The sequence below is a fragment of the Typopeltis vanoorti genome, chromosome 19, assembly GCF_054136105.1.
Source record: "Typopeltis vanoorti isolate ZY-2024b chromosome 19, IOZ_Tvanoo_1.0, whole genome shotgun sequence".
Taxonomy (NCBI): domain Eukaryota; kingdom Metazoa; phylum Arthropoda; class Arachnida; order Uropygi; family Thelyphonidae; genus Typopeltis; species Typopeltis vanoorti.
The window spans coordinates 27,930,929-27,958,635 of record NC_143567.1 but is presented as its reverse complement, the minus strand read 5'-3'; the positions used below and the strand labels follow the sequence as shown (position 1 = coordinate 27,958,635).

General features: G+C 33.6%; 1 protein-coding gene across 1 annotated transcript; it reads left to right on the top strand.

Annotated features, from left to right (window-relative positions):
• The first annotated feature begins 901 nt into the window (after positions 1-901).
• LOC150095938 (galactoside 2-alpha-L-fucosyltransferase Sec1-like) lies at positions 902-17,902 on the top strand. The gene is made up of 2 exons (XM_090409568.1): positions 902-1,004; positions 17,010-17,902. Exons 1-2 carry the CDS (start codon positions 902-904, stop codon positions 17,900-17,902), a joined length of 996 nt encoding a protein of 331 aa, XP_090265694.1.
• Positions 17,903-27,707: the final 9,805 nt, after the last annotated feature.

The following is a 27,707-nucleotide window of genomic DNA, read 5'->3' as shown; positions in this document are numbered from 1 at the left end:
AGCCTCGTCCTCCTCTTCCAAATTTTACACCTTTGAGTAATTCATATAGCATTCTCCTTCATTATTATTTTTTAATACACAGTATCTTAAACACATTGTCTCCCCCACTCTGCGCAGATTTGGTTACGATTAATTGTTAAAGTATTCAAGGTTATCCTATAATTAATTGCATTAGACCAATTAACTGATGTGCTATGCACCCTTAAAAACTTTCATACAACGATAAAAATGCAATCATACGGTCAAGCTGACGTGAATTTTGTAGCGCGGATTACATATGCCTCGACAACTCACCCAACTGAAATGGGAGCGTTTCGTCACTGGTATGAACAAGTTTAAAATTGTGTGCATTGGTATTAGCGCTCTTCAAGATAATTATTTTTTCTATATTTTACTAATATTAGATTAACTTATTGTAGTTTTCGTTTAAAAGGGTGTGAGTTATTTAGTCTGTAAGTAAGCTTTTTTTTTTTTTTTAAATACGATATTGTCAATGGCAAAGACCATTGGCAGGTCATTTGAAATTTGTGGGATTTTATGCAGTGCAGTGTGTGTGAGATGTATTCATCGCGAAAATTAAAGGATGTGTGGAAGGAAATTGAAACTGGAAACAGTACGTATGTATGTGAAATGTTTCAAAAGGGAGTACCAATTAGGTGACAAGAACGGAGCAAGACTGGAAAATGTCGGAATTACTGTCAAATGTGCGGCTGTGGAAATACTGGAGAACGAAATGGACAAATAAAAAGCGCGCTAATTCTTCACGGGAGAAAGCGCGAAATTTGAAAAGTTTCAGAAGCGGCAGGAGATTATCAGGGCTGAGAATAGAAAGAAGCAGGTGGTTCGAAGTCGTAAAAGAAACCGAACGAACCAATGAGTAAAACAAGTTAAGGAGAAAATTATGTGCGGAGACTCATTGAGAGTAATTAATGAAAGTGTAACGAAATCGTGTTTCCCGGGAGCAAATATTCACGATATTAGTCATGTCATCTGGATGGAAAAAGGTAAGTTGAAGGAAATGGTTGTCTTGGTTGCACATGATTTGAGAGGTGAGAAGTACTCTGTGAGGGAGGATGCAAAGGAATTGGTAGGAGAGGCAAAACTGAAGAGTGAAAAGGGGGAAGATTGTAAGTCTCCTACCATGTATGATAGAGGCGAACTGAGGAGGACGACGTTGGTAGCTAATGAATCAATACATATAGGTTGTGCAAGAGGAATGATGGATCTGTGTTTGATGGAAAGGAGGATTTGTATAATGCTGATAGACCATCTAAATGGTTTTGATGCTCTGGAGAGAGCTTTGTTCACTGAGCATGCTGAAGAGCAGATCCAGCAAAACTTAAGCAATTAGGGTGGAAGCAAGTGAGGTCGTGTGAAGGCAGCCATGAGGCAAGTGAGTGAGAATAACCAAGTGTGAAATCCAGTCTCTCAAGCAAAAATATTGAATAAGGTAGTGAATTCAAAAAATAAGGGTGATTGGCAGCACTAAAGGGATGTTTCAGTTTCTATATACTAATGTCGGAGGTATTAAAAACAAGAGGGAGGAGTTTTTGGCATTGGTTAGTGCAACCCCTCACCAAAAGATATGCATTAGTGAGACGGCTAACAGCAGATGATGTAGTTACAGGTACAGAATGTGAAGGGTTTAGTATTTTCAGAGAAGATAGGATTGGGTGGTAGGGGAGGGGGGGTACTGCTGATGATTGCAGCCAAAAGAATAGGTGATAGGCAGGGGGTGTCAGTTCGTTTGAAGCAGTCTAGTGTGAGATGAAGGGCAGTAAGACAAAATATACATAGAAATGTACAGTTGGTTGTTGCTATAGGCTAGGGAGTTCCACAGAAAGTTCTGGAAGACATGCATTGGCAAATTAGTATGAGTCAGGTCTAGTGATAATTCTAGGGGACTTCAACTATGGTGGAATCTATTGACTCCATGTAGGTTACTAAATAATAATATAGACGAAGAAAGATCACATGGCAGGAAGGAATTGAAATTTGTACGCCTGAGAGATAATTACTTGATGCAGCATGTGATGGAGGGGGGGGGGACTAGAGGTGTGAGAGTATGTATTGGTCCTGGTCTGTTTCATAAAATAGTCCCAATAATGGTTAGGAACACGAGCTAGTTCAATTCCCTGATGTGCTATCATCACCTGCCAGTCCAAACAGTGTATGTACGATTGAACTATACTAGTGAGAATTGAAGGTTAAAACAGTATGTCGATTTCCAGAAGATGGAGCCCTGACTACTTATCGGAAATAAAATGTATAAAGACTTTACTTCTAGTATATTTGTAGTAAATTTTATATCTTCAAAATAAAAATTTTGAAGATATAAAGATTTAGGGAGACAAAAGAAAGCATACAGCAAGCAACTGTCGCCATCTCGCGATTTTAAACGCTAATACTTGTACTGCAATTTGAAATCTACGTGCGAGTTCTACGGTAGATTTTCCTGAGCTGGGGGATTAAATGCTCGAGTTGCGTGGGAAAATAATTTTTTGGAGCCAAAGATCGACTGGCTTAAGAAAACGTTCCTCTAATCAGTGACTAGAATCGAAGCCATAATAGATTTCATCTTGAAAAGCAGTGGTGAAGGACTTTTGGCAGACCATGTTTTCCTTATGGTTATTTGGTGCCCACACTGGAATAATGAGGATTTTTAGCACATTATTCGGTAAGTTACATTTCACATCGCTACTAAATGTCTAAAATTTGGGAATCATTACTAAATTTATAAGCCAGCGTAAACTGAGTGGAATTTTACGTTTATGATCGAAATCTCTCTGGACAGACACTGGATGACACTACACCTGTTATTATGTAACTATCCTGATAGATTTCTAGGCCTGGAAAAGACGTTCTAAGTTCGATTCCAATTGCCGAATACAGAAACTTTTTCTAAGCCTTTCTGCTGCCAGTTCCTGAGTTAGTTCACTCTCTGGCATGGGCCTGCAATTTTTTCCCCCTCCCAGAGACTGGGGTTGTTGTTCCCTGAACTCAAGAAAATCGACTGTAGAACTCTCACTGCTGCAGAACCCATGCCATGTCGTGACCTTTAACCATAAGGCAATATATTTAGACACCGCGATAAGTCAACACTTGTTTACTTCTCTTCACCGATGTCGTTTAAAATTAGTCATAATATTAGGCAAAACCTTTATAACCCTATGGGATAAAAGGCGTTAGGAGATTTTCTACCCTTACCAGAGGTTTAATATTTATTTTACTAGATCGCTTGCCATTTATTTCACCATTACCGAGAAATAAACGCAGGGTAAGTGTGACTGCTCCATTTGAGATTTGAATGTCTTCAGAAAAGGACATATTAAATAACAGCAGGTGGACCAAGATAAAACATGGAAATGCTATTAGACATGACACACTCTACATATCATCCCATGGAAACAGTATAGTAGGAATGCTATGGCATTAAGCCATCACAAGGGCATCAATTACAGGATATTTTAGAAGTTGTTATAAAAAGCGCGTAGTTACGAATACTAAAGGCGACAAAAACTTAGCTACACAACTGCATAGAAATTATTAGAACCATGAGGGAATTTTGCCTATCTGCAATCAACTATCATACGATCTGAGTAAGGAAGACCTACAGAAATTGGTTGAGAAATTTTAAAGAAAAGATTTCAACGAAACTTAAAATTGCAATCCAGCAAAGCCTTATCCCAGTAGATATAAAAAAATAATAAAATAAAATAAAATAAAAACTGCGTTTGAAGTTTTGTCTAAAAAAAATCAATCGAAAGTGCGGATAGATAAAAGGAAAAACAACAACAAAGGTATCATCGCAGTGTACGATTAAAGAAACTACCGGCTTTTCGTGTTTGGGTATAAAAAGAACAGCACAGACCAGAAAGGTGGGCGTGGGGGATCTTCAACAGGAGTAGAATCATGGGTAGTCTGTCCCCATAGGATCGATGAGTCAGTGAAGAACGAACGTGTGGATATGAAAACTCAATCTCTGTGATTGAATTTTTAGATCCAAAGAGGCACGACGTTTTCAGTGCTCTTGATTCTGCAAATGTAGCACACCCAGCAGCTTTTGGTGCTAGTTGCCAATTCTGTAAATGGAGAAAAAAAGTTTTAAATGATAACAGCAATATTAAAAAAAAAAAAAAAAAAAAACTCGCTGAATTAAAACACCTGAGCTTTTTTTTAACAAGAGCATAAACGCTAAAGTATGAAGTTGCTGCTCAACAAAAATCACTTTTTGATATTTGGTTTGAATTATCGTTTGGTTTGAAGCAAGTAAGGTTACATAGCTAACATAGTAACTGCTACTTTTGTATGAGAACAGCTAATTTTTAGTAGAAAATCCTTTACAAAAGTTTCTTTTGTTCTTGACGGGATTCATTCCAACCAAAGGTGAAAATGTCGCGAAATGTTTGCGATTGCATGGAAAAAAAATTAATTTCTCCTCTAGGGAAAGTCAGAAAGAATCGTAGTAAATGCTGTTAGCTCAGAAGACATAACATTTGGAATAATAATAAAAAAAAAAACTATCTTGGTGCTCGAGAAATCTTGCGGCATCATCTCTTGCAATCACTTAGACAATTTCTAGCCGTCGGTGTAGACTGAACTTTTTTTTCCTAGGGTTTTTCCTGCCATTTCCGGGTTAGTTGATCCAGTTGTTTTTTATATTTTCTTCTTAATATTGAATTTTTAATTCCACATCTCAGAAAATATGACCATAGAACTCTCATGTAGAGACAAAAGCACGCACGTTAAAGTTTAGTTTCATGAAAAGGTGACAGTGTGCTCTACTTTCTATCCGATGTCTGTAAAATTATTTAGCGAACGTTGTGAGCTCAGCTTTTGGTGATATTCGAGGCTTCTCCGTTAATAAACGTTGGGAAATAAAAATACATCAGACAGTGATTTATTACCTTTCACAATATTTGATTATCATATTAGATAGACTTTCACTTAATGTTGATACATGGACAGGTGTTTTGGCTCATTCTCCAACCTTGTAGTGTTGTGTAATGCACTTTCCAAAAGTGCTCGTAAAATTCGTTTCAAAACTCTGCCAGCAGTAGTAACTTTGCACTTCTGTTTCCTCAAATCATGTCGCTACACTCTTGAAGTATGTTATCGTGAATACTCTAATATGCATATGATCTTTCTCTGTAGAAATTGCCACGACATATAAGCAACGTTGAACTGTCGTCAGTGTTCCATTTTTCAAGGCACTATGGCAACGGATCCTAGTAAAAACTATCCTTATTCCTCAGACACTAAACTTAATAGGATCTGGTAAACAACATATTCCTAGCAAATAGCATACCCAAACAAGTTCACTAGATTTGAAGAGTGAACGTATTGTATTTGTCACGCTAAACCACAATTTTCTACTGACCGATGACTACTCAAATATTCATTGATGCACGCAGGTAGACAGGACAACTTTCTTTAGTACCAATCTTCATTTTCCCATGTTTTCATCTTATTGCAAGATCATTCATAGTTGATTCTGAATGCTCTGTGTTGTAATTTCACAAATTAATTGATGACTAATATGGTAAGCTAACCTTGTAAACAACATATTCCTAGCAAATAGCATACCCAAACAAGTTCACTAGATTTGAAGAGTGAACGTATTGTATTTGTCACGCTAAACCACAACTTTCTACTGACCGATGACTACTCAAATATTCATTGATGCACGCAGGAAGACAGAACAACTTTGTTTAGTACCAATCTTCATTTTCCCATGTTTTCATCTTATTGCAAGATCATTCATAGTTGATTCTGAATGCTCTGTGTTGTAATTTCACAAATTAATTGATGACTAATATGGTAAGCTAAAATAACTTATACGTTTGAACTCTAAATCATGTACACTGCTTCTGGTAGTGTACAAAGTTATTAATGCCCTTTTCTGTGCTATGTCTAGTATAGTATTCAAAACAATGGAAGGATACTTATAACAGTGTACATGTGGAATCGTAACGTAGCCTAATGAAATTCTCCACAAAAAAATATTAATATTAAAATATGCAATATGACGTTTTAATTTGGCACACCAATTATTCAGTTTTGTTTCCTATAAGGCACAAAGTAGTAGGCTGTCATTAATCTTCCCGGTTAAGAAGAAAACATAAATTCCTTAGCAGTAATATTCAAAACGTGGAGTGAGACGTCATTCACCCTGTTAGCATTATTTAATACCCTGTTGTAAAGCTACAATTCAAATTAGTGTATTGTGAATATGATTAAAATAAATTCTACAACTTTTTATTCCTAAAAGGGAGTTTTGGTTTGATTTATTTAGATTTACTTACGGCCGAAGCAACTCATGCAATATATGTTAATTGCGTGTGTTCCAATGGTCGGTTTGTCTGTTCTGAAGGATGAAAAAAAAAACTAGCTCCGTATGAGATTGGCTAACTCATCTTCATGAAGAGCCCTGATGAAGGTTCTTCAGCTGAAGGTGAGTTAGCCAGGTCTTTCCAATGAAAGAGCATCATCAAAATCAATTGAGCTGTGGAGGCTCTCCTAAAGGGAATAGCTACTTTAACCCTAACTAAACTTTTGGAGAAAGGTAGTCTCCATCCTTAAGCCATCACTGATGATGGAGCTTGAGGCACTCTGTGAACGAAGACCTTCAGCAGAGAGATAGGTTATGGTAGACAAGTGCTAGAATCTCCTGGTGCAAAACGCTTACATGTATATATCTGAAAATGATATGAGTTCTATGGCGAGTTTTTTAAATGCAGAGTTAAAAATTCAGGTAGGAAACCTTACTTGTCTATGCCAAAGTTCGCATAACTCAACCTGCTTAGAAGGATTAGAAAAAGTTCGGCGAGTATAATGAAACCTGTCTTTCTTCTTTTAAAGTTTCAACTATAAGAAAATCTAATTTTTGGCCTTGATCAGTATATCACCCATGAATAAATGTTAGTTGATCATGTGTATTCAAGTAGCAGCGTGAATAATAATAATAAAAAGATTCCACTATCTCCTCTATACATTCAGAGGGAAAATAAAGTTCGTATTTGACTACATTCAGGCTCCTATGTAGTCCTGTTAAAATGACTCCTACATCCATAGCATTAGATTATAATTTTGATTACAGTTGCAAACTAGAACAACTTTGACTATACCTTATTTTTTCCTTTGCAAGTTTCAAAGTTAAAAAAAGTTTGTCACCTTGCAGTCTTAAACCCCAACAGGTATGATTATCTGAAATAGTCTTTTTTTTTTTTTTTTTTTTGATAGTTTCAGGAAAACCCATATGTTCCTGTGCCAAACAAACATGCCATTTCAGATAATCATACCTGTCGGGGTTTAAACTTACGAGGTGATAGCAATTTGCTGTTGTCTCCCCCTGATGTCTAGGAAATCACCGATTACCTTAGGGTCTAGTAAGATTGGAAAACTGCTATACACCAATCTTTGCAAAAGTAAGGACTAAAAAAGATCATACTACTGGCATTGGGAATAAAGACAGAGGATTAATTTTCCAACCAAATGAGATTACCGCATTTTCTTACAAATACATTCAATTTAATATTTTTAGTTGTGAAGCTAAAAACTGCTCAACTCCAAGAACTAGGATTGTTGATGACTTTTGCTATAAGGAACATTGCTAAAATAAAAATCTAATTAATATAAATATAATATAGATTAGTGAAGAGAAGACTATTAGTGATTTTAAATGCCATGTGGGGAAGTTAATACATGTCTCTATCCCATTGTTGCTAACGTTAACACTGTATATTATTGGCTGCAATAATACAAATTTCATGGTCAATTTTCCTATGGGATTAAAACTCCTAGTTTCTGTGAGGAGAAAAAAAAAATTTTTTTTGATCATTCCAGAGATCGACTAATTTAGGAACTGGTTGAAGAGAGGACATGAAAAATTTCCTGTAATCAGTAACTGTTATTGAACCTAAAAGGTATTTCTCTTGCATTATAGCAAGTACAAAGTTAGTGGTAGAATCGACATCAAACTCTCTTGTACCATTTAATTAGAAGTCACTGGGTAAATTTTGGGCTTCACAAAATTTGAATTTTCATCAGAATAGACTAAATCTATCCACAGGAAATGGCTGGTAACCTTTGACACATATCCATTATAAGGAGCAGACAAGCAATATAAGTGAAGATGCATCACATGCTTTAGTTAGAAAATAAATCTCTAATCGCTTTGGTTCCCCAAAGAAAGAATAAGTAGAGCATTTGTGCTTCTAACACTTGGAAAGAAGTTGTTCTGGACAGCCAGTCTCAAGGAGGCTCTCTAGGATTTCAGAGGCAACAGAGAGAAAGTGAATACAAGACACCATCCAGTTTTTCTCAACCCTAAACACTCATCTTTTTTACTAGTATTTGAGTTCATGAGGATTAACAATTTCAGTTCTTGCATGACAGCATGGTAAACAATTACTGCTATGGTATTATTAACTTTAATTGGAATTATCGTCATAAAGAGTGTATATATAGTTAGCTTTTCTGAGGTATCCCCCCCCCCCAGAGTTTCCAAGAGAAATAACCTTGTTCCTAAATGCAACTAACTTGAATCTGACCGAAAAAAGGGGCACACGTTCCTCTGGTTAGCAACTAGAATGATTTTCTAATGGTCTTTCTTCTGGCAGTTTACGATTATAGCATTACTAAAAAAAGAGCTGCTATATGTCTCTGCTACTAATGGCTCGCAAAAAGTTAAGCAAGTTTGAGCGCAGTTAGTAGTTGGAAGGGTGTAAATCGTTCGATGCTGTTGGCACATTCTCCCTCGATGAGTCTTTGGACTCTCTGGAGGTGTCACATAATAATAATAGTCATCCTATTTTGTAATTATTTGATTTTAATAATGAATGTTGCTTAAGCCAAAAATTCTTGTAAAAAACATAACATTTGCGCAAAAACGTTGAAACATCAATTAAGGATATAATTGACAGCATTTATTGGATTCAATTTATGAATGGTTATCATGAGTTGGTCAACAATTAAGTCGGAAGGATGAACAATATGTAGAGTGAAATAGAATACTGCAAATTAAATATATCACGACGTGATACACATGATATTAAAAACGAGGGAGATATTCTGAAATATCCTTTCGCTAGGAATTAAGCAGAAAGGACAGATAAACATGTAGTTATAAAAAAATCCGCTTAACATCTTTTCATTCCCCCAAAGCAAACTTTCCTAACTTTGGGAGGTCAGTAGTCAGCTAAGTTCCACCCTCTCATTATGAGTAGTTGATTTCATGCATGGCCAGATTTACTCAAACTTGACAAGATCTAAGGGCCTCGTATCATTACAGGTCTCCAAAAACCTATTAAACCTAAAATTTTCTCAGCAGAGGGTCCTATATTGAACGTTATTGTTTAGGGTCACACAACCTTAAATCCAGCCCCGATTTCGTGACTCTCAACAATTTGTAGGCTTATAGGTGATGAGAGTATAGCAGAAAAGAGCTGCCATTTTGTGTTCTTAATCATTACTAACATTAATTGGAACAGCGAGTTCTGCAGTTAATGTTTCTGACTTGCGACTAACTTGAGAAGTGGCCAATAAAAGAAAATGTTCTAGGATACACATATAATGGCTTTCTAGTCATTTATGAAAATAAGGCTACATTTGCAATTATATATATTGCTAGTGATTTCCCCCCCCCGGCTTCGGAGAGGTGAACTTACACTACCAGTGGTTCACTTCACGGTATTTACTCTAGTATTTGGTGCTGAATTGTGAGCATTATAACACTTCTTTGTAAACAACAGAAGTTTCATAATCCTCGACAAAAATAATTAGATTCTCAAGACTGCTAACTCCAGAACATGCTAACCGCCCGTGTCCGAAACATTCACCTCTTAAACCTGCATATCTAAGGGTCTGTCTGCCCTTGGGCTTTATTAATCGTCATTGTAAAGCAAACTCTTATTGAAAATTGTAACGGTTTGATTGCAAATGGGCAGTTTCTATCATATTCGGTTTCAACGATTTTACTTGAAGCCTAGTTCTATTGCAAAGATATTTTTGGAGGGAGATTGCAGATTTCGGAGCAACGTAATAGCACCTATTTTAATTTCATGACCAGACAATCCATTCAGATTAAACGAATTTAAAAATTTCATGGGAAAATGAACTGCATCATCTAGGAGTATCTACTGATTTGTAAACATTAAACACATTAAGAACCAACTCGTTCATTTTTTGACACGGCGTCATTTCGAGGATAGTTCTCACCTTGAACCAAGGAGGTGACTTTTCAGTTATGCTCTCAATATACGGGTAGACACTGCACAACAGTTCGGACATTTTTCCAAATATTTAGGTGTGTCAATATAATTTTTGCATCTCTTTACTGTACTTCATCATTGCCGATTTTTAACAGTTTGGATGAGAAGGAATGTGCATTAGAATCTCCATGTAGGTGAACACGCATATTGGTTTTGAGAGAAAACGTCTCTAAATCATGCTATAGTGATGATACACAGGCAGGCATTCAGTTGGTCCACCGTTATTCTGCAGGATACGACGGCAATGTTTGTCGAAAATCACCGACAAACAAAAGAATTATTCCACCCATTCTTCAGTCGTCTGATCTGATATCTCTCAGTATACTGTCGACCGCTTCAACCGATATTTTATGGTATATTGTACATTCATCCCAAACTTTCAAAAAAACCTTTTTTAATATCAAAATATTTAATAATATCTAAAAAATGGTCACAAAATAGTGGCCAGATATTGTTAAACTGCAGTATGAGCTGTGATGGAAATAATAATAAAAATAAAAAAAATCACTGCTCCATAATCTGGAGGTGTACATTGATGAAAATGCACGTAAATCATCTTTGGAACATCCTCTGTCTATTTATGAAGAAGTAATCAAAATCAGTCAATTCGTTTTCGAGTTATAAACACACATCGAAAACGGACTTTGTTCTATATATACAGAGAGATTAAGTGAGACCTCCGGAGAGTAAAGGAGTCATCAAGGCAGTGGTGTAGCTAGAGCTTTTGCCATCCTTTCAATACACATCAAAAATACTACAAAAAGTCAAAATGACGTATAGGGAAATAAATTAAATTACTATGTTTATTTTTGAAGTAAAACTTTAATTCCAACATTCTAGAATGTTATTTTTCTTGCTTTTCTGTTAGCAAAATCGTCGATGACTTTGGCGAAGTCTATTTCATAGTAATGTAGGTAAATTCGCAATCAATTTTATTTAGAAAAACTCCTCTCACAACTAGCAACACTTACAGCAATTGTGAGGAAAATTCGCAGTAGTATTACAATATTTGGAAATGAGTTCTCGAGACTTATTTTAGAATTAACTACAAAAGTTCAAAAAGGTTCAGTGCCGCTCCCCTCTAGCTATGCCTCTGCATCAAGGGAACCAAATACTACAAACAGCATTAGCTGCCATTGTTCTTGAATTCATTCGCACACCACTCAATGAGAGATATCCCTCACTCCCTAATTGACAGCATACATTTCCAACTTCCATTTCTCTTCCTTTTCCCACCCTCCATAAAATGCAAAATTCCATCAACTGTACAACCCTTTCAGAAGTTTGTCTCAATCATATCACCCCTTTTTTCCTCCTGTTTGTTACTGTATGCAGTCCATAAATTCTTAATCTGTCTTCATAACCAGTATACATATTTATACCCTCTATTTTTGCCAGCTCATTTGTGCATGATAAACATTTTATGCCTAGTTCCCAGTCTCAGACATGCGTGCAATAGCGTCTCAAACTATTATTTTAACCGCAATGTTGGCATTGCTATTTCAACATGATCCAATCACTCAAATTTACAGTTCTTTTAGGCTTGAACATAGTAACAATAATATTTTGAGGATGCACCAAAACTGCTAATGTAATATTTCTCATATTAATGTTGCTTTTTTCCTCATCTAGCTATTACCTGTAAAATTGCAAGCTAAATTAATTTGCTTAAATCCGTGTAGCTACAAAAATCCATCACTGTTTGCATGAGTTCAAGTGACTGCACTGTCTAGACACCCTAAACCAGTGTTTCTCAAACTTTTTTCGACTACGAAACACTTCACAAATCCTGAAATTTTCACGGAACACCTTGGTTATTTTGTAACGTATAAATTAATTAATTAAACAAATTAAACCATCGTTAAATTAATTTGTGCTGAAAAATTAATTTCAAAATGACAAATTCCATAACTTCTCGCAGAACACCAGTGTTCTGGGGAACACTGGTTAAGAACCACTGCCTTAAACAAATATTCCTCTTCAACTTGCTGACGTCAGCGTCATTTCAACAACTTGGAGCAGGCTTAAAATAGTTAAGAGTATATTAAGTTGGAATGGGTTAGAATAATCTTGTAGTGAAGATGGAAGAGAAATTATTAAATAAAATATGATTCAGCATATAATTCGTTTTTGTGTGAGCAGATACTAGACTTGTATGCTCCCTTTTTTACTGGTCTACACACACACACAGCTTAGAGGGAATACTGATATCAATCCTCCCCATCTCCTACAAGAAAGTTGCTAAATTTATAATCAGTATCACGTGTTTCTTGAACAGCTAGAGATACCCTGGACTACAATGTACTCCTTGCAAAACATAATGTGAAGCTGTTCTAGTTGATATGACAAAAGAGGACAAGCAGTTGGTTTCACAGATTTCAGCTACACTGGGAATGGATGTTGATCAATACAGCTGCTCATGTTTTTAGTTTAAATGAAGAAATCATGGTAGCCAAAAGTGGATAAAAATTATCTACATTTATATATTTGTGGGGTACAACTTCATAGCCCTTTATATATAATCTTTCCCAATAAGAATTCCTTTTATAATGGATATTGGTTTTATTTAATTCAATGAATAAAAGCTTGTATGATCAGCAAGATATGATTTGTCAAATTCTTATTACCAAATGTAATCTTGATGGCCTAAAAGTTGTTCCTGTTTAATTAAAAGTATGATAGACAAATTTGAACATGAGGCAGAATTAGCATCTTTTTGTTGTCTTGCTTTTACTCCAAATGATTCAGTCATATTCTGCAGTTTATGTACCTTTCTTGCATAGTTTGTCATACATAGAGGAAAATGTACATTTGTTCATGATGAATCAATCCCCCACAGGAGAAGTAGACCCATCCCAATTCCCAATTGGGGAGAGGCGGTTATCTACTTCGCACATGGTGACGCAGATCACTCATCTTAAGTGAGCACATATAATTGTATGTATGAAGGAAGGACATCACAAACATCCATGCCCAAAGTGGGATTTGAACCCACAGCCTTTGGCTGGAGAGCAGATATGCCAACCAGGCCAGCTACAATCACATTTGTTTCATTGAGGAAAGTGAATAAATTCGTGGACTTGCAGAACGAAGACTATGAGAAACTCAGATAACAGATTATGACATAGTTGACATGAACTGTTTGGGAAATAAATTGACTGGTTTGAAGATTAAGAAATTACACAAAGACAAAAAATATTGGATTGTGTTTTGAGTGTAAGGAAATATATAGATTGGTAATAAAGTAATACAGAAGATGCTATGTGGGAGATACACTCATTGTTTAGTTCCAAAATAACTATAAAGTATAGGCTAATTAAGTGACAAGTGTGGTAAGTCATCATGATATGAAAACAAACTGGCAGTGCAATCTTGGCAAAATCCAAAGTACTCCCTTCAGTGATGTAGCCAGTGAAAGAAAGATACGGTATGAAAGCTAGCTGATAGAAAAATAAATAAGATATAGTGATTGTTTTTTTAAGTATTTTATGCTACTAGAAATATATTGGCATTAAGTACAAAAAAGAGCACAAACATGAGACAATATAAAAGTATGCTAATTTGTAAATATGACATCAATAATGGAACAACAGAATACCACGGAGATTTATGGAATAAAACGCAATGATTTTTTATTTTATTTTATGATTTTTAATTAAAACCTAGCAATAGGAGGCATGTTAGAGGAGCAAAAGAGTAATCTTACATAAAGGGTTCCCAAACCTGCAACCCTATGCATGGTCAGTAATTAAAGTAAAGACGTTGACCTACTCTCAGGTTTTGTTTCAGTAATGTGGTCATGCTTTACAATCGAACAGCAGTGGGAATTATTATAATACTATCTGATCAAAATTATCTGGACACCCCTTCGTAGTAGTGGATATTGCTATACACCACAACCATGGTTCGTCGAGGTATAAAAGAAAGCACGTGGTCTTGAAATATTCATCGATAAACATTAGCAGCAAAATAGGCTGTACTGAAGAAGTCAGTGATTTTTGATGTGGCATTATCATTGCCAGCAACAGCTGGGAAATTTATAACCTGATCAACTGTAGGTAATGTTATTGTGATGTTGAAGAAACACCTAGGAGCAACAACAGCAAAATTGTGACCATAAAATCACAGTTTTCAACACCAAGTGCTGAAGTATATGATGTGGAAAAATTGCCTATTCTCAGTTGAAACACTTGCTGTTGTGCTCCAAAATGCCTTTGCAAGCAATGCAAGCATCACAACTGTTCATTGGGAGCTGAAGAACACGGGTTTCCATGGATGTGTAGCCACACACAAGTCTAATATCAGCAACAAGCATCAGGTGGAGTGATGTAAAGCTCGCTGACACTGGATTCTGGAACAGTGGAAATGCATTCTCTGGAGTGATGAATCACACTTCACCATCTGGCAGTCCAACAGATGATTCTGGATTTGGCAGATGCCAGGGGGAATTCTACCTGCCTGAATGTGTGTGCCAGCCGTGTAGTTTGTGGGAGGATCTGTAGCTGTTTTTCATGGTTTAGGATGGGGTTCCCCTTATTCCATTGACTGAGAATTTTAACACTGTAGCCTATTCTGATGTTCTAGGCCATTCTGTGCTTTCAACTTAATGGCAACAGTTTAACAAAGGCAACATGATCCACAAAGCAAGGTCTGTGCAGGAATGGTTTGATAAGATCAGTGTTGAAGTGACTGTACATGGCCCTCAACTCAATCTTATTGAACACCTATGAGATGAACTGGAATGCCAATTGCAAGTAAGGCCAAATCACTTGACATCAGTGACCAGTCTCATTAATGCTCTTCTGGGAGAATGGAAGGGAATTACTACAGCAACCTAGCAAAATCTAATGGAAAGCTTTTCCAGAAGACTGACACCTGCTATAACAGAAAAGGGCAGACCAATTCCATATCAATGCATTTCATGTTAGTGACAGTTAAGATGAGTAGGTATCCAGGATTTTTGATCAGTGTGCATCTTAAATTTTGTAAAGGTGTTGGACAACATTTTGGTATTGTAGGAAATGAAGATTAATAGATTGATGGCATGAATAGGAGATTGACTGAATAGTAAATATCAAGTTTTATATGAAGAAAGTGCCTTAGATATGAGAATAAGTGGGTAAAACAGATTCTGTGCTTGGTCAACTCTTTGGCTTATATATACTGATGGCATAGCCTGTGATTTGAGGAGACATTCAGTCAGTCACTGATGATGCAAAGTTGGAGAAAGTGAGAATTCTGTTTGATGTCACAAAGTGAGGTTTGCAACATACCTACTATACTGGCAACACTGCACTGTAAGAAGTGGAGGTGGTGAGGAATTTGATGGCCATGTGGATAGATGCTGACGCAAATCAAGCATTTTCTTATTAGTTATTGCCTTCATCATTAGTCATAATCCTCTGGACTATTTAACCATCTCTAGCACACAGCTCCTGTATTTGAACTGTATCCATCAGTACATCTAAATCTTTCAACTCATTCACCTTCTTTAGTTGTTATCCATTAATATACTATTCAGTCCTAGAATTAATATTAATCAAGACAAAAGGTAACTTTGTACTCAACATCGAACTGAGTTTCTGATTCCCAGCTCACAAACCACATTTGAATCAGACAGATACAACACCATTCTTATATCTGATGTAAAATTAATCATAATGAAGGAGATTTCAATTTGACAATGAGAATCCAAGATTTTAATTCATTATTTATAATTGCTTTCATATCAGTAGAAGATGCTATAAAAAAAGGCAGTTTTGAAATTGGAAATAAGCAAGTCTTACAGAATTTCATAAAAGTAACAAAAATAATTCATTGAATAATTTTTGGAAAATCAAAACAAGAACTTTTGGAAAAAAACAAACTTGAAAACCAATGGTCTACAATTCAGGTTTTTTATGTATCTACTTCCCACAACGGTGGCTATTTTCCCCCAGAACCATTTTCCTATAAAATCATAGTCATCTTTCTTAAAATTTTACATTTGGTAGGGTTTTTTTTGCTTCAATTTGTCAATCCACTTTTGACTTAAAGGAACCTGCAATGGGAAAAATATATACCAGATGGTATATGCATTGCATTCCTATTAAATCCACCAATCTGCAGCTATTGTTTATATTCTGCCTGTAAATCAACAAAGCAGGAGGAGAAAAATCAGGTTCATTGCTTTCATTTCATAATAATTCAGCTCCAACTTGTAGGGACCACATCAATACTTTGCTATAGCGAATAAGTGACAATAGTGATTTTTTTAAAGAAAATATTGCTTCTTTGATAGGGACTTCAGTAGTTTGCTATAGGGAGAATAACTGTATTCTTAATTCCCACTATAACAAACTACTGAAGCTATGTTCATTTTTCTAATACAATATATATATATACTCAGTAGCATCTTCTTTAATAAAGCTCATTTTTTATTTTTTTTTTTGACGTGCAGTACTATATTCCATTATGTGAAAAAATATACAACTTTATTAAATATAAGTAGTAACAAAAACTCTATTTATGGTGAATTTCATTTCTTTATCAAGTGATATGTTCATCATCCATCATTTTAATCTATTGATTTTTCAATATACTGATAGGACATATTCTTCTTCTTCATATAAAAAAGGGTAGGATAAATTTTCATTTTTGTTGTAAATCATTGGTTTGTATAAGAAATCAAAAATTTTTAAGGTTTCTTTGTCAAAATTTTAATGATTGTTTGTTTATATTAACTTTTTTTCCATTTAGCATTCCAGAAGGATCCAGTTGCCTTAACAATCCGCTGTAACAAAGGTCGCCTGGGAAATCAGATGGCAAGTTATGCTACCTTGTATGGTTTGGCTCGTCTGAACAGTAGATCACCCTTCATTCAAAGATGTACAATGAAGTATCTTGATCCCTTTTTCCATCTGTCAATCCCAGAAATTGATGACATGAATGACAGCAATTTTAGACCGTATGACATTGGACCACTACTGAGACCAGATGATTCTAAAATACCTGCTGGGAAAAATATCATATCTGGTAATTTATATCCTAATTCTCATACTTTTTTTGATCATGTGAGAGACGAGATTCGGCATGAATTTCGTTTCCGCGAACAATTAATCAAATACGCACAAGATATCTTGCATAGTGCCAAAGGAAATCGTACTTCTACAGTGTTTGTTGGGATGCATGTAAGGAGAGGAGATTATAATCAGTGGTTAGAGAGTAGAGGAGCGCATGTGGTAAATTACTCATATTTTGTCAGGGCAATACAATATTTTCGAAGGAAATATCCAAATGTTATTTTCGTTGCTGTCAGCGATGACAGAGTATGGTGCGAAAAAACATTGCGTGGTTTGGGGATTGTAATGACTCAAAATTCTCCCAGCCCAGTCTATGATATGGCAACACTAGTCAATTGCAATCATACAATTATCACCTACGGAACATTTGGTTTCTGGAGTGCTTACCTTACTGGTGGAGAGACAGTCTACTTTGCTGATGCTGTTGTACAGAAAAACAAAACAGAGAGCAAAATCAAGACACACGTAAATTATCTTCCAGAATGGATTGGGATATCGAAGTCATCTCCTGGCTACCTGATGAATGATAGAGTTTACAAACAATATTTTGAGAAACATTCTGCAGAGTAACAACACTTTTGGTTGTACTCTGTCTTTCTTTCATTATTTTCTGATCAAAAAATTTTTAAAGTTAAATACAATATTTCAAAATATTTTATATGGATCTATTTACAGAAGAATGGGACGTATCAATTCGGCTTTCAAATAGATTTTGATGAAAGATAACAAAAAATAATAGTATACAAATAAATTTTATCAAAACATTAGCATATAAACTTAAAAACAGATTCATTACTTTATCATATACGTTCATTCCATGTAATCATAAATTACATACAACAGGATCAACTAAATACTTTCGCATACCATTAAATATATTTATTGTATACTCCAAAACATTGAGCAAACTGTAATTGTCAATTATGTGCCAACTAGGAACAGAATGCATTCTATGTAATGATTTTGTACATCCTTCTAAACAGCTATTGCAAATGCATAACGAGTTATTCTTATGTAATGTCACACTTTTAGATATGAAAAGGGGAGAGGAGAGAGACATATTTAGAATAATGTTATATAACAAAGAAATTGCATTTTCTTAGAAAAAAATTATGACGAGAGTTAAAATTATATTGATTTATCCTAAGATTTCAACATATCGATCTTACTGTAAGTACTGAAGTTAGAAGAACAGAAATGAATTTATATATCAAAATTATAAAGAAAATATTTCATATTTACATAATTTATTTAAAAAATAAAACAACATAACTTCGGAAAGTTTTCACCTTTGGAATGTATTTTATTTTTCGAAGCTCAGTGACAATTTTTGTGCACTTTTCAGGAATAAAAAAAAATTCCAAAAAGTGTGACACAATTTTGAGCAGCTAGTTGTTTTGGCTTGACATGCTTATGCTCAATTTCTAGAGACTTTAGTTTCTAGAAATAAAGCTCTCATTGGAATCATTTTATTGATCAAATCTTCTCCCCAATTCAGATGCATTACAAGTTGAATTTCATAACACAATATATGCAAATTTTATGTTACTGACAAATCAAAACTAAGGTCAGAACTTAGAGAAGAATTCTATAGTGTTTTAAACGGTGCTTATAAAATCTGAATGTTTCTATACATGTTTGATTTTCCATACACCCAAACAATACATCACGAATGTAGTTTATAAAAAATTAACATTTTTTGGTACAGCATAACATTTCCATTTCTCTGACCATCAAACTATCAAAACCATTGCTTAGTATAACTTTTATTGAACATAATGCATATATGGGACCACCTCACCTCAAAGTGTTTACATTTTTATACAACACAAAATCTAGCAGGATACTATAGAAAAGTAATGAAAACATTTTATCTCAATTCTATAATCATTCTGTAAGTTTATAACCTGACTGCCCTTTCAATAAAAAGTTGAAGTGCCTGGATTTAGTGTTGAATCAAGGCTGATCTATGGGAAATATCCAACTAATCCCTTCATCAAAAAAATCTGAATATTAGAAAAAAATGTTTCGTCTCTTCTACCTCTTTTCTTTCACCTATTAGCAAGCTGCTAAGAGTTTGAATTCTCCCTTCCTACTATACATGTTGCTATCTGTTCTGATACATTTTTATAAATCCCTTTTCATGAATCTGGATTCAACACTAAATACACAAGGTCAAAAAATGTGCCACAATATTTTTTGATAAATCTGTAAAATAGTGCTGAATATGGGGGAAAAAGCATAGATAAGCCTTAAAATTTTCCAAAGACAGAGTACTAAGCTGTCCCATCATTACAATACCAAAGATCAAGAAATATCAACCTTTGTAATGAGAATTCAATCTGTTATAAAAAAAAAAAAAGAGTAACAAGTTATGCAATTACAGAAAAAAACAACTATAGATCATTTTTTGTTAGTTTTAAATAGTACTACTGTATTTATATCAAAAAATTACAAATTCTCTTGTTATATCAGTATGGAAGACGAGATTTATTATTGTTAAATCAGTTGATGTTGAATTTGGGTAGTTATAAGATGTGGTCTATGTTATAAAGGTTCCATTTGAATGTGTCATAACTTGTGGCAGTGGTTCTCAAACTGTAATACCATGATCCCTAAAAATATAAACTTATGCAAATTTCCCTTTGGGAAAGATCGACTCACTAAATAAAAACATAAATTTTCGATTTCACTACTAGACTCTGCAAACCCATGTCCTTGCTTGTTCTTCAGTGATATTTTCCACCCTTTTATCTTTTTATAAACAGATGAAAAAATATGACTCAAAAATAACCTGACAGTCTTGATTCAATTTGCCAACACTGGCAGCATTATTACCAATTGTGGCAATGATGTTTGCATCATCTAGGCAAACCCTAACTTACATAAATTTGGACTTATACAAATTATCCTGAAACAGCCATGGGAAAAAATTTGAAGTTATAAAAATGTTACTTAACTCAATGTTACTTGCATGCTGCCTAATAGCAGTCGTCTGCAAGGCAGACAGCCCATGCAGTTCATGCGTGCATGCACCTTTCTCAGTCTCATTTTGTTTACTGTTGAGCACAATCATGACTGAAAAAAAGAACAGAAGAGAAAAAGGTGAGCCCATGCATAAACGCATCGCAATGAAAATTATGTAGAAATTAAAAAAATATGAAGGTAGACAAAGGATGCTGCTCATATAAAGAAACACATGAAATGTTCTCTTTAAAGTCAAAAATGAACAAAGCATTCTGGTGAAATAAAAAAATTGTAAATTGTGTAGATTGCAGATCAAATCCAAAAATACATTCCCCTAAGCTTAATAATCATCCAGACAAAAACGGTATTTCAGAATATGTTAAATCAAAACATCAAGATGGTTATTAATCTTTTGTGGCAAGTAATGGTTGGTTCATTCACTGTTCAGTCATCTCTCGATATTTTCATAAGGATGGTCGAATGACAAATTTAACTTTTTTTTAAAATTTTTCTCTATTTTCTCATACTATTTATATTATATTACGCTGCGTTAATAACTACATATTGAAATCAAATTTGTAGATGCTTCTCTGTGAATGAAAGTAATGGAAATAACGTATGTTAATGTACTGCTATATACACGTACTGGAGAACTGTAAGCAACAGAGTATGATTAATGGGTGTGAAAGTAATGGGAGCGTTAAATCCGACTTACGCAAAAATAGGTTATGTAAAATTTGTGGAACGTAACTCTTATGTAAGTCAGGGTCTGCCTGTATTTCTTCTTTACATAAGTTCTTATTGCAACACTAGAATCAGTACTAACAATGATCGATTCATGGCTAAATTTCTTGTTGCTAAAACTGAGAAAAAGGGCAAGGCTAATCCCAACTAACTTAGCCTAGTTATTCATGTCTCAAGAATGTTACATCCAATGAGCTGATGTTGCTAACCTCAGCTTGTATGGTATGAATGGCCATGTCTCAAGGCCAATAAGATTCAGTTGAGATTAAGAGGGCTCATTTTTAAATTCAAATAAACATATCAATTTTTTTTACAAAAATTAAAAACCATAATACTTTGTATGAATCAGAAGTTGTGTACAAATAACCTATTCTGTCTAGAAACTAGCAACTTGGACCAATGCTTTTCATGCAATGGCTCGAAAAATACACATATTTTTGAGACTATAAAAAAAAACAGCAAACTAAAGTTTCAGAACCACTGGCCTGGCCAAGGATATTCAAACCTACTATGAAATTCAAACATTAGATATAAACCTGGCACTGCTGCCTTTTGAAATCAGTACCATATAATTACTGCTCGTATACAGATGGTTAAGCTATAGAAACTCAGAAACATGTTTTTTTTCTTTGAAACTTACTAAACATAATGAATTTTTTTTTTCCTCTCTGCAAATTACAAAGCATTATTTGGTGTGTGTGTTGTGATATTCTGGTGGCAAAACTATTGTGGATTTTATCTTGAGATATAAACTGGAACAAATTTCTCACCAACATCATTTTGATGCCATGTAATGCATATGTGTATACACTAAGCTTTTAAAGAACTTAAAATTAAAAAGAAACTGAGAAGAAAAGAAATTTTAAATGTTAAGGATATTCATTCTACGAGTGATGGTATTAACAACTGCCAAAAGGACAATTTTTAATGGTAGTCTTAAAAGGCTCATTAAACCTCTTTTAAGAATTATAACTGAAATGGGATCTTTCATTATAGAGAGAGACAGCAGATTTACAAAGGTAAAAAAAAAAAAAAAAAAAAAATTTTAAAATACTGCCTGAGCAGCTTATCAAGAGCTCTGCTAAAACTATTGAAACATCTCATCATATATATTCGCATTAATAAATATTATATTATTTCTTTTGTTTGCAGTTTATTATAAAATAATAAATGCAATACTGTTTTCTTATTTAACAAATAAGAATATATTATTTTTATAGTAAATATGAGTTGGGTGTATTTTCTGACTTGCCAAGGCACTGCTGTTTATTACCATCGTTCATTTTTTAAGAAATGATTCAAGTTTCCTAAAGGTATTTTATTTTAAGCTTCATTAGTTGTCAGTCAGCAGCACAGATTTAATCTGTGAACCAAGAAAAAATTTTTTTTCTATAATTGTATGTACATAAAGCAATAAATTGTGCAATTTTAAGTAAAACAAACACATGTGCCAAATAATGTAACTTGTGCCAACATTTTGGGTGGTTTACCCATATCTGTCTGCAAATGCATTTTTTTCCTCCTATAGTGTGGAATGTCGACTTGCAAAGCTATGCATGTATGCACCCTGGTCTTCCATTTCTTTTATGGATGGCTTTTGTAATTACTGATAACTTTTATAGAAATGAAAATATGTTGAAATGGATTATTTGTATATGCACATTTTTCTTAACTAGTAAGGCATTAATTCTATCGTATCTCCAAGCCAACTACAATCCATCACATCCTTTCTAATCATTATGTACGTTAGAATTTATAGCAAAAAAATTTCACCATTCCAAATACTAAATGGTTTGCTATTAATCTCAGATTTAAAGTTTAATTCTGCATCTGAAAGATGAAAATTAAATAAAACATCTGACAATTTTAATTATTATTGCATCAAAATGAACCAGGTCATATATGATGTATAAAATATTTATAAAACTCAAGATTATACCTATTTTAAGAACGATCAAACAAAAGTTATTTAAATGCTAGCTTGCATTAGTATATATCTGAGTCTAATGTGCTGTTTTGTATATTCTACTACATGAATATTTACTGAAGGGAATATCTACTTCTACAATCATTATTACACTGCTTCCCTAATCTCTCTCTCACACAGATTCGTCTGATCACATTAAAATCTTTCGATTTTGTTATTTTTTTGGTAAATATTTTACAAAGGTGATTAAATGCCATGCAATCCAGATATACAGAAGTAATTTATCAAGTTTATCATATTTATTACGTACATTCTACACTATACTGCTTGCTTCTTGTGGCATACATAAGATGCAGATGATCTAATTTACAGATAAATTTTCATGTAGCTCCTCTCAGTGGAATAACATTTCCAACAAAAAGTATCAATATGTGTTGAAAAAAAAAGTTCCTCCAATAATTATTGGAATCCAAATGTTAGTCCATTTCACTTTATAGGAATGGAAGATTGTCAGAAAAGCAGTATGGCATAGCAGGGCAACTACTTTTTTTTACCCCCCCCCGCTTCCTCCAAAAAAGCACTCATTTGGATATTGCTCTCCACAGTCTAGATAAATTTACTGTTAGCCACATAATGAACATCAGCTAATTTTTCATGTGCTGCAAACTTTGCTGTGACACCTCCTCTCCACCATAAAAATCCTATATTTCAGTTAAAAAAAATACAGTAACTTTCCTTTAACAAGATTTCATCATTTCTATTATTTTATTTTTTTTTTATGAAAAAAAATAATTGCATGATTAACATGTTTTTTTTTTCACGTCTGATGCTGCCTGCACGTAATTCGCAGCCTATCCAATTCATTAGCCTCCTGATAAGGACAAGTATGCAAATCAGATGAACTTGACAAGGAGAACATTCAGGATTTATTTTTAGGGTTCAGAGAAACAAGTGTATTTATTCTCAAACTGAATGATATATTAAATTCACTCTCACTGAGTTTATGTAAATAAAGTATATAATTAACATTTTATCTTGCAATATTTATGACTTACTATCGTTATGTGATATTATGTAAATACATTATTGTACATTATGTACGTAAACAGTATCAATAAGGGAAACTAAAACTTTTGAAGCATTTTACAGTAAACATTATTTACAAAACTGCACAATAAAATATTTGTATTTGCATTTTATTCATGTAAGTTCACATATTTTTCAAGAGTTGATATTGAACATATCAACTATTGGAAAACTTTTGTTTAATTAACAAATATAAAGTTTCAAAAAAAAAAAAAAGTAAAAATTAGTTAATATGATTTATTTGTTACTGTGTTGAGTAGATACAAAGCATAGCCTAAGTATTCATTACATTACTCAAAAATTTGTTGCATTTGAAAATTCTGCATATATTTTATTAAGGTCTGTTAACTGTGTGTGGTGTATGCATGTATATGTATATATATATATATATAAAAATATATATTTTTTTTGTTTAAATTGATTTGCTGATATTTAGGACACTATCTCATAAATCCATGTAATCATCTTATCCTATACATCAATATAATGAAAAATGTAACATTCATGGTATGTGGAGTCACTTTTGGCTTTCATCATTCTCATTGCTTGCATGTGAGTGAGCCGAGCTGTGAGTGTGTATGCATCTAGCATTCCTAACAGTGATAATCTTTTCTAGGAATGTGTTTTTAATACACTAAATCAATCCAACAGTAGTTCAAGGAGAGTCATTTTTTGGATTCATCTTTGATTCTCAAACTTTTCTGGGATTTGTCAACAGTGATTAAACAGATTTCTGACTCAATATCTTTCATAAAGCCAAATAACAAATGTAATGAAAGCATCTTGATATAACCTTCTATGCATGGCATAGATAATCTGAAAATTGGATATTTATGTGATAGCTGACTTGTCTGTTTAGATGGGAGACAGAAGGAAAGAGAAAAAAAGATACGAAAGAGAATATTGTGACAGAATAATATTGAGAATATTAATACACACTAATCCAAAAGTGAAAAAGAATCAAAGCAAGTGATTCTTTGTAAACACTAGTATGTGCAAGGATATTCGATGAACCATGATCTTTTACTTTGTGTATTATAATTCGTTACTTAACAAATTTGCACCTGATTAAAATGGTTACCACCTATTTCAGATAGTCATCTGACAAAAAGTGAATGCTCATGAAGCCAGTTTCTGAAGAAAAGATAATTAGTTATGGTATGGAAATTCTGTAATAATATAACTCAGGGAATAGTCTTGATCAGAGGTTTAATTTTGATTTTCATTCTTGGATTTTTTTATATATACATATATTTTAATCAAATAACAGCAGATGTAGCAATATGAGCAGAACAACCTTTTGGATCATTGAAATAAATCACACATACCTGAATTACCTTTTATATTAAATGGGGTGTACAAATGTTTAAGCATTGATATCATTCATAGAACATAATACAAATGAATATGAAATGTGTCTATGGTAAATGTATAATGTATCAACAGTGCGATTAACCACCTACCAATAATGATATTGTGATTAGTATGAGATATTAAGTGTAATGACAATATGACTTTGGAGAAGTTACCTTAGAAGGGTGTAAAAACAGAGTTTACATCATTTGCAGCAGATACTTAACATGTATTGAGAGAGAGAATGAAGTTTAAGTTAACCCTAGAGCATAATGCTTTATTACTTTTATGATGGCAAATGGTAAAAAATGCATGAAAAAGCACAGAATCATGTGTTTTATGTATGTAAGCTTTTCTAGTAGCATTGAACTTTTGTTTTAAAGAAATAATTGTGATATTGTAATTTTCACAAAGGTTTGTAATTACATCTATATCAAAACCAAGTAAATTTTCATTTTATAATCCATGCTTTAACTGACAGTTATCTGTTCATAAAGCTCATGAATAATCTTTTACTTAGCTAAACAGTGAATTATTAAATGCTGTTAAAGTAATAAGAATTAAATGTGGTATTTAAATTGTGTTTAGAATATTTTCTAAACACAACGAAAATATCACCTAGAAATAAGCTGCACCTGCCCAGCAAAACTGTTTAAAATAAAATGAAATGCACAATTATTAATAAATTTTATAATAAGTATTTTGAATGCACTTATACTGGTTTCCACAATTTTGCCCTTTATAGATAAAGTAGCAACTATGAATTTTATAAAGTTTTGTGTTTGCATATGTTATTGAGATTTTGTGTTCTAGGGTTAAGATCTTGTACTCAAGTTTGACAAATAAGAACAAGAATTTAATGCTCATATTTAAAGATTCCCAGCCCGCACTGGTGTTATCACATGTTTAATGGAAAACTATGTAATCTTGCACCTGAACTGTAAATAGCTTTAAGTATGGTCCCCCCCATAAATGCAATTTGAATAATTATACTGTGATGCACTTATAGCCTCAAAGTTAATATTTAGACCCTACTTTTTTACCACTATTTTCAGAACACTGTACATTGTCATTTAATGCCTTAAATTTACAAAAAAAAAAATAACAAAAAAACCTGATTGTTGTTTTTGAATTTCTTTTGAGTGTCTATATATTGTAAATGTATGAAATAATGTTTCTTCCTGTTATATACAATAAAAAAATATCTACCACACTTGATGTTGCATAATTTTTGTAACATATATCACACTAAAAGTACTACTAGTACATTACTAATTCTAACTCCTTCAATTTATACATTTGATCATCTTTCCAGAAAATTGTGAGATAATTAAACTTATTTCAGGAATCTGTTATGAAATTCAGACTGAGATATTGGATACACCTTATTTAACCACCCAAATAGCCATATGGATTAAATATATTAATTTATACTTTGTATCCATGTTATTTCAATTTCAGTCGACACCTCGCAGCCATATATATTTAATAATGTGTAAACACATTAAACTAGCATGATGGCTAAAAGAATAAGGAAGAATATTATGATTATACTAAAGTTTTAAAACTTATCTACTACTAGGCCTGGCAGTCAGATATTTAAGATAATCAGTCTTCAATACATCAATCATCCTAATCACTGATTATCACTGACTACTTGGTAATATATAATCAGCAGCTCTTCCATATTTGTAATGATTCATACTGAAATAAACTACGTAGAAACAGGAATGAAATAACTAATTTAATAACAAAATTAAGTATTTACAACCTGACATTTCATCAGCTCAAGCTAGCATTATCAAAGGCATTTTTAAGATATACACTCAACAAAGACTAAAATTACACTGAGTTCCAGAACAGGGACAGTCATGTGCTAGAATGTAACAGTGCCACTCTCTATGGTGATTATTACTGATGGGCAGTGTGACACAATTTCTGTTACAGCTCAACAAGTTTGGTAGCACATGAGCTGCTTCTAGGAATTTCTGTGATTTAAACTGAAATCTATGTAGTAGGTTCATTTTTCCCACCTGATGAAATGGTCTTGATTTAAGATATGCTGGGCTAGTCCACATTTTGGTTGTCCATACTGAATTTTATTCTGGTAATTGTGGTCCATCCTGTTTGTCCAAAGCACAGTATCCCCTGTACTTTGTTAAAGGTAAGGATATGGTGTATCCTTACCTTTGATATAGGATAAGCATATAATAATATGCTTACCTTATATCAAATTATTATATGGTTACCTTTACTGCAAGGAATCCAAAGACTCATTGCTGAGGGCACTATTCCATA